This window comes from Arvicola amphibius, chromosome 11, assembly GCF_903992535.2.
Source record: "Arvicola amphibius chromosome 11, mArvAmp1.2, whole genome shotgun sequence".
Classification (NCBI taxonomy): domain Eukaryota; kingdom Metazoa; phylum Chordata; class Mammalia; order Rodentia; family Cricetidae; genus Arvicola; species Arvicola amphibius.
This window is the reverse complement of record NC_052057.2, coordinates 97,662,255-97,673,641: the sequence shown is the minus strand read 5'-3', so window position 1 is coordinate 97,673,641 and position 11,387 is coordinate 97,662,255. Positions and strand designations below refer to the sequence as shown.

General features: G+C 43.4%; 1 protein-coding gene across 1 annotated transcript; it reads right to left on the bottom strand.

Annotated features, from left to right (window-relative positions):
* Positions 1-593: 593 nt before the first annotated feature.
* On the bottom strand, positions 594-8,649 carry LOC119826052. The gene is made up of 4 exons (XM_038347085.2): positions 8,518-8,649; positions 7,045-7,144; positions 3,749-3,879; positions 594-887 (listed from the first exon to the last, which is right to left on the bottom strand). The coding sequence occupies exons 1-4, from the start codon at positions 8,647-8,649 to the stop codon at positions 594-596; spliced, it is 657 nt and encodes a 218-aa protein (XP_038203013.2).
* Between the last annotated feature and the right edge of the window lie 2,738 nt (positions 8,650-11,387).

Genomic DNA, 11,387 nt, shown 5'->3' with positions numbered 1-11,387 from the left:
TATTACACATGACTAAGATTCTATAACATCAAGAGGGGTGGGAGTGGGAACTGGGATAGGTATGTAAAATGAGAAAAGATTGTTTTAAAAAATTAATAGTTAAAGATTCTGTAACATCAGTAAAAAAAACTGAGAAGGCACTGAAATAGAACTAAATTTAGCTGCACCTGTTCCTGTGGGCCCATATTAGAGTCTAATCGCACAGCCATGTTAATAAGGAGCCGACGTCAGATCAGTCTATCGACCAATTTCCAGGTAATACCATTTGGAAAGCTAAAAGATTTTCAACTTTAGCCAAAATTCAATTAGATGTCTACTCATATTTAAAGCATCATGGGAATTCATTTGCCTTATAGTCCTTTTGGGTCACAATGGAAGCAAATAATCAACAAAGGCTTTCTGAACTGCGTCCCCAAGTCTCAAGTGTCACATGTTCCTGGACACTCAAGGACTTCATCAGGCAGGTGGGGAACAATTTTTTTTCTCTAACCAACAACTAGATGTTTTTGTATTTATTTTTGATTGCTATCCAATGGGTGTCTTCTAATGCAACCTAACTGAAATGATAAATACTGGCCTTTCCTGTCAGGCTTTTATCCTTTCGGAGCAGTAAGTTCCTTCTCTGTCTGTTTAGCATCCTTGTCTCTGCCCAGTGAATAGTACCCCTTGTTAGGAATGATGTCGATAAAGTGAACAAGGCGGTTGGCCATAGCGTAGAAAGCTGTGATGGTAGCTATGTCCCAGGCATCTTCTCTACTGAAGCCATGCACTTCAAGCTTTTTGAAATGGTCATCTGTTATGTCATCAGCTTGGGAAACAGCAAGTGCAAACTCTATCATGGCTTTTTCTCGAGCAGGGAGGTCAGACTTTCTCCAGTTTATACAGACCTGCAATGAAACACACAATCAGAATCTTAGTCTAGTACAACACAGCTAATAAAATCCAAGATCCAGTGGAATCAATGGGGAAAATCCCTCAAGGTTATTCTAGAATAAAGGGAGCAAAGTTAGGCCAGAACGAGAAATATCTTGGTCAAACCCAATAGAATATAAACCTGGAAATCAAGCTCAAAACCATGTCTACCAAGAAGTGTTTTTGCAGGACTAGAAAGACGCCTCCATTAGGAGTACTTGCTCTTGAAGAGGAGCTAGATTCAGTTCACAACCATCTATAACTCCAGTTTCAGGGAACCTGACACCCTCTTCTGACCTCTGAGAGCACCAGGCATACACATATGGTACACATACATGCAGGCAAAGCACACACACACACACACACATATATATATTTTTTGGCTTTTTGAGACAGGGTTTCTCTGTAGTTTTGGAGCCTGTCCTAGAACTAGCTCTTGTAGACCAGGCTGGCCTTGAACTCACAGAGATCTGCCTGCTGCTGCCTGCCTCTGCCTCCCAAGTGCTGGGATTAAAGGCATGTGCCACCACCGCCCAGCCAAAAATATTCTTAAAAGTCTGTTTGTTCTAGCTTCAAAACCCTCTTTATTTTCAGGCTGGAAAAATGGCTCAATAGTTAAGAGCATTTACTGCTCTTTCCCAGGACCCAGGTTCAGTGCCCAGCACCCACATACTGGCTCACACCTGCAGTAACCCCAGTTCCAGGGGATCCAATACCCTCTGCTAGCCTCCAAGGATACCTGTATACATATAGTGCATATAAACTCATGCAGGCTTGCACACATACCCATAACTTTAAAAAAGAAAAAAGCCCCCCCACCACTGGACACAGTGTCAATCCCTTCTACTCAAAGCTGAGACAAGAGGATTATTAGTTCAGTTTAGTAAAAGTCTGTGGGGGCGGGGAACGGGCTGGAGAGATGGCTCAGTGATTAAGAGCTTTGCCTGCTCTTCCAAAGGTCCTGAGTTCAATTCCTAGCAACCACATGGTGGCTCACAGCCATCTGTAATGAGACTTGGTGCCCTCTTCTGGCCTGCACTGTACACGTAATAAATAATAAATAAATAAATCTTAAAAAAAAAAAAAAAACCAAGACAGTGTCTCTTGAAAAAAACCAAACAAGTCCTCCCTTTTCCTCTAAACATTTGTAGCTTAAAAACTCTCAGAGTCAGCCGGGTGGTGGTGGCGCATGCCTTTAATCCCAGCACTCGGGAGGCAGAGGCAGGCGGATCTCTGTGAGTTCGAGACCAGCCTGGTCTACAAGAGCTAGCTCCAGGACAGGCTCTAAAGCTGCAGAGAAACCCTGTCTCGAAAACCAACAACAACAACAAAAAAAAAAACCTCTCAGAGTCAAAACCAGAAACCTCATACCTGAAGAGCTTGCCTTCCAGATGAGAACAGTAGAGCTCACAGGCTACCCCGCTGTCCCCAGTGATGCCAATCAAGACACAATATTTGTGATATTAATAGTTTCTACTTATCCAAGTATGGTGGCTCATGCTGAGGCAGGAGGTTCCCTGAGTATATGAGTCTACCTAGGCTACACCATGAACTCTAAGCCGTCCTGAGCTACAGTACAAGAGACTGTCTCACAAAGCTAAATTCATAAACAAAACCAAGAAGACCCTCACATTTTAGCCATAGGAGCTTTAAGAATGCATCTGACATTTCACATTAATTGTCTCACTCTCCGAGCAGTAGTAGTATTTTTATTATCCCCACTTCATTAAGAGGAAAGAAACTGCAACTCTGAGAAGCAAAGTAACTTCCTAAGGTCACATGGCCACGTCATGGCAGAGCTGGGATCAGGTTCCAAGTGCATGAGGTCCCACAGACTCACAATCATTTTCTCTGCTGGAGTAAAATACTGGAAACCCCTAAAACTAAACTTAGCAACAACAGTATGACAACTTGCTTCCTGGCAACCAGGAGGCAATACCTGAGAAACCCTGGATGAGCAAGGATCAGTTGACTGGAGGGGCACTCTAGGACAAAGGGGCCAATATGGAAGTTACCTGCAGGCTAGTCACACAATCTCCACCCAGGCCAGGCCAGGAGAGAAGACCATAGGGGCAGAGAGACTGATGAATCTCCACTTGAGAATAATTCAGAGAAAATGTTTTAGTTCCCCAGCTCCAAAACCAAGGGACTTCATTGTAGAAATTAGAACTAGGGAAGCTTTGTGGCTTCCTCATTGGCTGTCTCTATCCTCAGCCATCTTCTGAATAATTAGGATCACCTGTGATAGTCAAAAGCCTGACTTCAGATGAACCAAGGGCAAAGTAAGGCACCTACTGGGGAAACAGGACCAACTTCACAATCAATCTTGGTGATAAGAAAGGACAAAACCCATTCCAGAAAAATAGCAGATTGTCCCAAAGCCTGGGGCCAGCGCTAAAATAAAATAAATAAAAGGAAAGCTAATACTCTGACTTGGTTCCCGTTGTAATAATCAGTGAATGTACCATTTGGCACTGAGAAACGAAAGCAGTGCAGCATAGCAGCAAAGAACAGCTTTGCAGTAAGATCAGCTTACAGTTGGATGGTCCATGCCGAGGGCAGCCTCTGAACTGAGAGTGTAGAATAGTTAAAGACTCCCTTAGAGAAAAGGGAATGTAGGCCAAGTAACCAGTACTTCTGGATAAAGCCTGGGGGTCCAGTTACTCCCTCCCTCCACATGACATGCATACTGAACAAAGCAGGGGACTAGTGGTGGGAACTCAAACGGTGGGAAGAAGTTGAGGTGAATGCCCCACATCTTACAAGGACATGGGCTCTGCCCTTTCTCCAGGTACAGAGAGGCCCTAACACTGACACAGGAGAGGTAGGCACTGACCTGGTCAGAGAGTCCTGGGTTCTTTGAGTAGACCCTGTACATGGCGCTGTGGACAACAACGCTGTATAGGCACTTGTCACCCAGGCTGGTCACTATGATGATGAGTTCCTTGTCAGCTTTGCTGAGCCGACCTGGAGAGGAAAAGGAAAGGAGACCCATCTAGAGAGCCCAAACAGCAGCTTAGAAAGAACCCATCTGGCCTAGGCTTGTTTATCAACAACTCTGCCCACATGCCTACTTGCCGACCCTCGCCTACATAGTCATTCTCGTTCTTGTTATCTTCCGTCACTTGACTCTTCCTGAAGTCACCTTGTTCTTCTAGTGCCTGTTTCTCCTCTCGGGAGTATTTGTGAAGGTGCTGGTAAGGCCCCATTGCTGAAGGCAGCACCCATATATCTCACTGAACATGGAGAGTGTGCTGTTGTCTAGCCAAAGCTTTCGATCCTACTGTCCAGTATTCATAGTACCAGAAGGTACTCTGTATACTACCAGAGGAGAAAGGTGACCACCAGCAGCCCGGTCTGCAATGGTGACCTATCTGCAGAAGGCTCAGGTGCAATAGTGGCACCAAAGCTGTGGGAGTGACCAACAGCTATGATAGGATTTAAGGTCCACTCTGTGAGATGGAACCATGCCTGGCACTGCTCAGGGAGCCAAGGACCAGAGACCAGGTAGATCATGGACCAAGAGGAAACCCACATACTATTGTTCTGCTAAAGGAATGTATAATAAAATGAGTCCTAATGGACAGTCTGCTGTGCCTGCAGATCAGTATCTCAGGCAGCCATCATCACAGAAGCTTCCTCTTGTAGTAGATGGGAACTAATACAGAGACCCACAACAGGACAATATGCAGAGAGCGAGAGACTTTGAAATACTAAGTCCTAAGTGGATAAAGTCATCAAACCCCTTCCCTCAGGGCTCATGGAGCTATGTGGAAAAGGAGGCAGAAAGATAAGAGTCAGTAGGGATTGGGGACACCAAGGAAACAGTGGCTTTTTAGACACAGCAGAACTGATAGGCGTATGAACTCACAGAGACCATGGCAGCATGCACAGGGCCCTACAGGTCTGCACCAGGTAAGGTCCCAGTGCTGACAGGGGAAGTGAACATGAGCCCTGTCCTTCACCCAGAAGCTATCTCCAATTGCCAATCACTTGCAAAGGAAAAAACTTTTCCTCAATGAATTCCCACTGGATATATAAACCACACTTAAAAGAGTAGGCCCATGCCCAGCAGGAGATTTCCAACACTAAATGAACTCCATGGTATTTCTGGAGATTTTTTTGTCTCATAATGCAATGTTTGGACTTTTTTTTTAACCTTACTACTTATGTTTGTATATTATGGTTCTGATTTTGTGTTTTTATGCTATGTGTGTGTGTGTTCCTCTTGTTGTTTTTCTGTTCCCCCCCACCCCCATTCTGATTTGTTTTGGTTTTTAATTTGCCTGTTCGTTTTCTAAAGAGAGAGAAAGTGTGAAGTTGGATGAGTAGGAAGGTTGGAAGGATCTGGAAGGAGATGAGGGAAGGGAAACTATGATAATAATATATTGTATGAAAAAAATTCATTTCCAAAAAGGAAGAGTATATGTGAAAGCCCATGCATTTCTCTGACTTTTAAAACTACTCTGACCACAAAGGAGTACGGACATACGGCAGCTATCTCAGATGTGGTGAAGGAATTCCTAAGTTGCAGAGTTAACAGTTTTAAGATCAGAGACTACTTCCTAAGCTCAGCAAACCTGCTCCCACGCATAGCCTGTAGAAGCGGAAGTGACTTCATGTCTGGCACAGTTCTGGGGACTATATAAGAGCTATCCCTTCTCTCCTCACACCAGTTCTATGTGTTTAACAGTTCACTAGGAAGGAAAGCAGGGCTGCGAGACATTTCAATACTCACAGAAGTCTGCTTGTATTATTTTGAGCATTACTGGAATACTCATCAGTCTTCTCCCAGTGGGACAGAGAAGCTGCAGAAAGATGTGCTGCCAACACTATGGAGGCAAATCCTAAATAGCACTGGGAAGGGAAGCTGGCAACTGTAATAGGTCACAGGGGGAACAGTCCCTTGCTATTGAAAGCAGATGAGGAGGATTTTGGAGGAAAGAGCTGGTTTATGGGCATGAATAAGTGAAGAGACATCCTGGGGCATGGCAGAGTGAGCAGTTAAAGCGAAGAAAAATCATGAGACCCCTGTATTGTGAGAATTGAATGTAGCCTCTGCTGACTCAAACAGAACATAAGGAGGGGCTGTAGATGAAGCGGCAAAGGTAGCCTGGCAATAAGCCGTGAAGAACTACTGTGACAGACTGGCTATTTCCCAATGTGCTACTTACTCATGGTTACTTGCCAGGCACTGTGCTGCATGTGTTTAATCATAGCAATAGGAAGACAGAGGCAGGGGGAGCTCTGTAAGATCAGCCTGCTCTACATAGTGAGCTCCAGGCCAGCCAAGACTCATGGTAAGACCCTGTCTTAACAAACAAACAAAACCAATCCATATCTTTTACTCCCTTTTTTCTTTAGTAATTAGGATCTTCCAGTGCCCCTGAGCACATGGTCATGCACCTTCCTTTGTAGCTAAATGTGATGGACAAAATCCAGCCTATGAGATCTAAGTGGAAGTAATGTGTGCAACTCCTATGTCCTGACCTTATGGGAAAGGGACAAGTGACCACCATTGCTACTTCTTTTTGTTAGTGACATTCATGAGCCAGCATAAGACCGAAGGCAAGGGCAGTTCCTAAAATTAAGTAAACAATATATTGCTGGGCAGTGGTGGTACACATCTTTAATCCCCAGCCCTCAGGAGGCAGAGGCAGGTGGATCTCTGTGAGTTCAAGGCCAGCCTGGTCTACTGTGTGAGTAGAAATATTATTATTACTTAATTTAAGTTCTATAACTATAGTCATAAAGCTGCATTCAGACATTAGCTTCAAAATCTAGAGCTGCCACTGGATGTGGTGGTATGTGATTGTAATTGCAGCACTTGGCACGCTGAGGTGGCAGGATGCTGTGAGTTCAGGACCAGCCTAGGCTACACAATGAGTCCTGGGCCAGCTAAGACTATATAATCAGGCACATCTATCCATTCTCTCTCTCTTTCTCTCTCTCTCTCTCTCTCTTTCCTCCCTCTTTCCCTTGCCACCACTACTAATAAAACAAGAATCCAGAGATATCACAGAAGCTGAGCTGCTTGCTGATGTAGTAACCTAGGACTCTAGAAATGCTAGAGGTAGGAGCCCAGCAATATGGGCTTTATCCAAGAATGTGTTAGTACGCCTTTTCATTTACCTGTTTCTTTATTATAGATGGCATTGTAGTAAGCAAAGAAAGCTCTGAATTCCAAAGGCCGGTAAGACAACACTTTAAATACATTTGGTAAAAATCCTATCTGCAGGAAAAGAAAAAGACAGAGTCACACAAAATGAAAACTAGGATCAGAATAAGTGACAGTAACGAGGTGCGCCTGTGTTAAATACAACCTTGAGAAGGCCTCTCCTATGCATCCCTTCACCTTTCAGGGTATAACTGTTACTTCTAAAGTGCATACGATAATATCATTTAGGTTCTCCAGCTTAGGTCTAATATATTCCCAGCTACTAAAAACTACTATCAGAGTTCACCACACAGATGCTACAGAGCTGCCAGACTCCTGCCATGTATATACTGCTCTTCCTTGTTTCCATAGAATGTTAAAGCGCTGAATCTACCTTGGACATTATGGTCAAAAGTCTTAAAGAAAAAAAATCAGATTGTGTAATTATTATTGATTTATACAGAAGATATCACATGGATATATAGAGATACATTATTTTGATTCAGCTTTATTAAAATATGCTTTCACAAAATTGTTAAGGAATTAGTTTAAGCAATGCAGTTGATTTGATACTGTGGATTTTACAATGTTACTCTACAAATGGAAAAACAAATTATTTAAAGTGGAATAAAAACTAAACTACAATCAAAGGGCAATTCATGGATATACAAAGAGCTATATGGATAAACATATGCACATACAAGTCCAGTAATGGTAGATTGCTGAGATGAACACAGCATCTTTATTCAACTGGCCTCATAAAAGGCACCACTGAAAACAATGATGTGCTGGGCAACAGTGGCACCCGCCTTTATCCCAGCACCGGGAAACAGAGGCAGGCAGATCTCTGTGAGTTCGAGGCCATTCCGGTCTACAGAGTGAGTTCCAGGACAGCTAGGATTGTTTCACACAGAGAAACATTGTCTCTAAAACAAACAACAAAAAAGTATGTTTTGACCTAGAAACATATTCAAGATAATAATTTCATTAAAGAAATTTACATGGATATTTTTACAAAGAAAATAGGGAAGTAGAAAACATCAACATATTAATAACTAACTTTGTGTAATAGAATCAGATTGTTGTTTCACTTTTCTGCTTGATTTTAGAGGAAAAAGCAAGATACCTATTCCTTAAGCAGTTAGCATATATCCTCACTGAGATATATTGGTTATATATCTGCACTACACTAATTATATATACATACATATATATATATATATATATATATATATATATATATATATTCACAGTGAGCAAAGCACTAAGGGACAGAGTAAAGACGCAGAAGCCAAGAGGAAGAACATATGGTCTAAGGTACCTGGACCCAGGAAGGTTCCACCCGCAGTGGTGAGCTTAGGCAGACTGTGGCAAGCGGTACTGGCAATCACAGAGGCTTATACAGGGCTCCCCACTGGCACTGATCCCTGCAGCAAGGTGTACCTCACCTTTCTTTCCATCTCCTCCATGAGCTCTACGATGTCAAAGGGCAGGTCCTTCTTATAGGGAATAGGGTAACGACCAATGGGTTTGGAATTTTCTTCTTTCTCATCTTTGAAAAGGTAAGAATTCAGGGTCATCACAGGCAACCTTTTCCCAACTTTACTTGTCAAAAGGTGAAGAAGAGACTAAAAGAAAATAAAGACAAGTTTAGATGAGCTACTAAAGGAATTTCCTTCCCAGCCAGCCACTCTGTATCTGGTCCTAAAGGAGAGAGAACACACAGTTCCAGCTCCTGTGTCACTTTCCACTGGTTAGAAGTCACTGCCTTGAGGACTGTAACAAGGATTCTGGGCCCAACATGCAACAATGCTCAATTAATCAGTAATGTTAGATGGAGGGAGGGAATATGGTCTCATGGAATTGAGACTTGCAAGCCCAGTTCAGGGCTTGGACAGGGGATAAAGCTGCTATTTAGCATCTACAAGGTCCTGGGTTAGCATTTTACAAGGTACTGGGTGGGAGATAAGAGAAAACCAATAAATAAAGTTCATGTGAGGAACTATCCAAAGCAGTAAGGAAATGGAAGTGTATTAAGTAGTTACCAGGATACCTCTCACAACAGTACTCGTTACCAACCAAGCATCAGGATTTCACATGCACTTTCTAGCATTCTTAAAATCTTTCATCTTACCAATATGAAGATTAATGATCAGAAAGGGTATAGTGATCACACAGGGATAACTGTTTGCATCTGTTTTCAAATCCAGAACTGTCAGATTCTAGAATCTATATTCTTCCCACTATATAGTCCTGTCTCTTAAAAACTTATTCAGCTGGAGAGATGACTCAGTGCTTAAGAGCACTGGCTGCTCTTAACCCAGGTTTGATTCCTGCCACCAGTATGGTGGTTTACACTCATCTGTAACTCCAGTACCAGGAGGTCTGACACCCTCTTCTGGCTTCTATGGACGTTATACACATGCAGTGCACAAATATAACATGCAGACAAAACACCTAGACACATAAAATAAAAATCTTTTATTGGTGATCTTTTGTTGGTGTTTTAACAAATAAAGCCTAGTCTACAAAGAGAGTTCCTAGACAGCCAGTGCTACACAGAGAAACCCTGTCTCAAAACAAAGGATTAGGAGGTGTGACTTTGTTGGAAATCCCGGGGTGAGCTTTAAGGTTTCAAAAGCCCATGCCAAGAGAGTCTCACTCTCTGCCTACAGATCACGATGCAGCTCTCAGCTCTCACTCCAGCACCATGTGTGCACTGTGCTCCTTGCCATGATGAAAATGCACTAAACCTCTGAAGCTGTAAGCAAGCCTCCAATCACATGCTTTCTCAGAGCTGCCTTGGTCACAGTGCCTCTTCACAGCAGCAGAACAGCAACGAATGGCTACATTAATGTGTCAGTGTGACTGAAGGAAGTGACCCCAGGTGACTTCTGTATTAGTTACTTTTTTGTTGCTGTGCTAAAATACTAGGACCAAGGTGACTTAGAGGAACGGGAGCTTACTTGGGCTTATGGCTTCAGAGGGTTAGACTTTATGATGGTGAAGCAGAGGCAGGCATGGCAGCTGGAGCAGAGCTAAGAGCTCACATCTTGACTCTTGTACTGCAAACAGGAAGAACAAACTAGTTGTAGGTGGGGCTTTTTATCTCAAAGCCTATCCTCGGTGATATACCTTCTCCAACAAGGCCACACTGGCTAAGCTTCCATACACAGCACCACCAACTGGGGACCAAGTGTTCAAATGCCTGAGACTCTGGGACATCTCATTCAAACCACTATAGCTGTTAACATTGGTCAGTGTCTTAGAAGAGATTATCTGAACAGGTGGGCAGAGTAAGGGTGATACTCCTACTCTTGTTGGAGGAATCCTATTTGACAAAGACCCAACAGAAAAGAAGGCTACAGAAGGACAAATTCAGCTCTCTTCTTCTTTTTTTTCTTTCTTCCTATATATATATATATTGAGACAGGGTTTCTCTGTGTTAATAGTCTTGGCTGTCCTGGAACTTGCTTTGTAGACCATATTGGCCTCAAACTCTCAGCACTCCACCCGCCTCCATGCCTGGCTCAAGCTCTCTTATACTGGAACAATATCTCCTCCTGCCCTGAGGCATTGAAGCTGATATTTCTCACTGCCATCTTAGGTTCTCAGCTTTTAGCCTTAAACTAAATTCACCTCTGGTTCTCCAGCAGGTTCTATTCTATACTAATATGATCAATCCTCAGATGTCATACCTATCCTGAAAAGGATCCTGGGCCAATCATGAAATGATGCCATAGGCAACTATAGTCTTCTGTCAGTTCTACTTCTGTGAAGAAGCTCGTCATGGGTCCCAGCTTCCGTAGCTGCCTACTGCTGATGCGCACATTTCACACCCCGTATTTCTATCGACACTTGTACCTACTGAAAATGGAGGCCCGGGCTGTGAGGTCGTGTAGATGTCAGTCAGCTCTCCTACCCAGTAGCCAGGATGGGGTAAACAGCCACAGGCCCCAAAGCTCTGTCTTTATAACTCATACACCTGGGAGGTTTCCCTGGGCAGTCAGAAGCTGAGGCAGCTGGCAGTAATGTCAGGGTTAAAAGTCCTGAGGTATAGCACGTTGACTAGAGTCAGGACAGGCCAGGAACACACAAAGGAAAGGAGGAACTGGGAGGAAGAGAAGACAGCATAGAGGGAAGAAGAAAGTTTCAGGGAGGGACAGATACGGGCAGATAGGAGAACCAGGAGCAGCTGGGTCTTTTCTTGGTGGAGTCCCTGGATCCTGCTGCAGAGGTCTCTTGAAGGCTTTGAATGACTTAATCAGCTTCCATTTTCATATGAAATTATCACTGGGTTTAATAACACCTGAAAAGG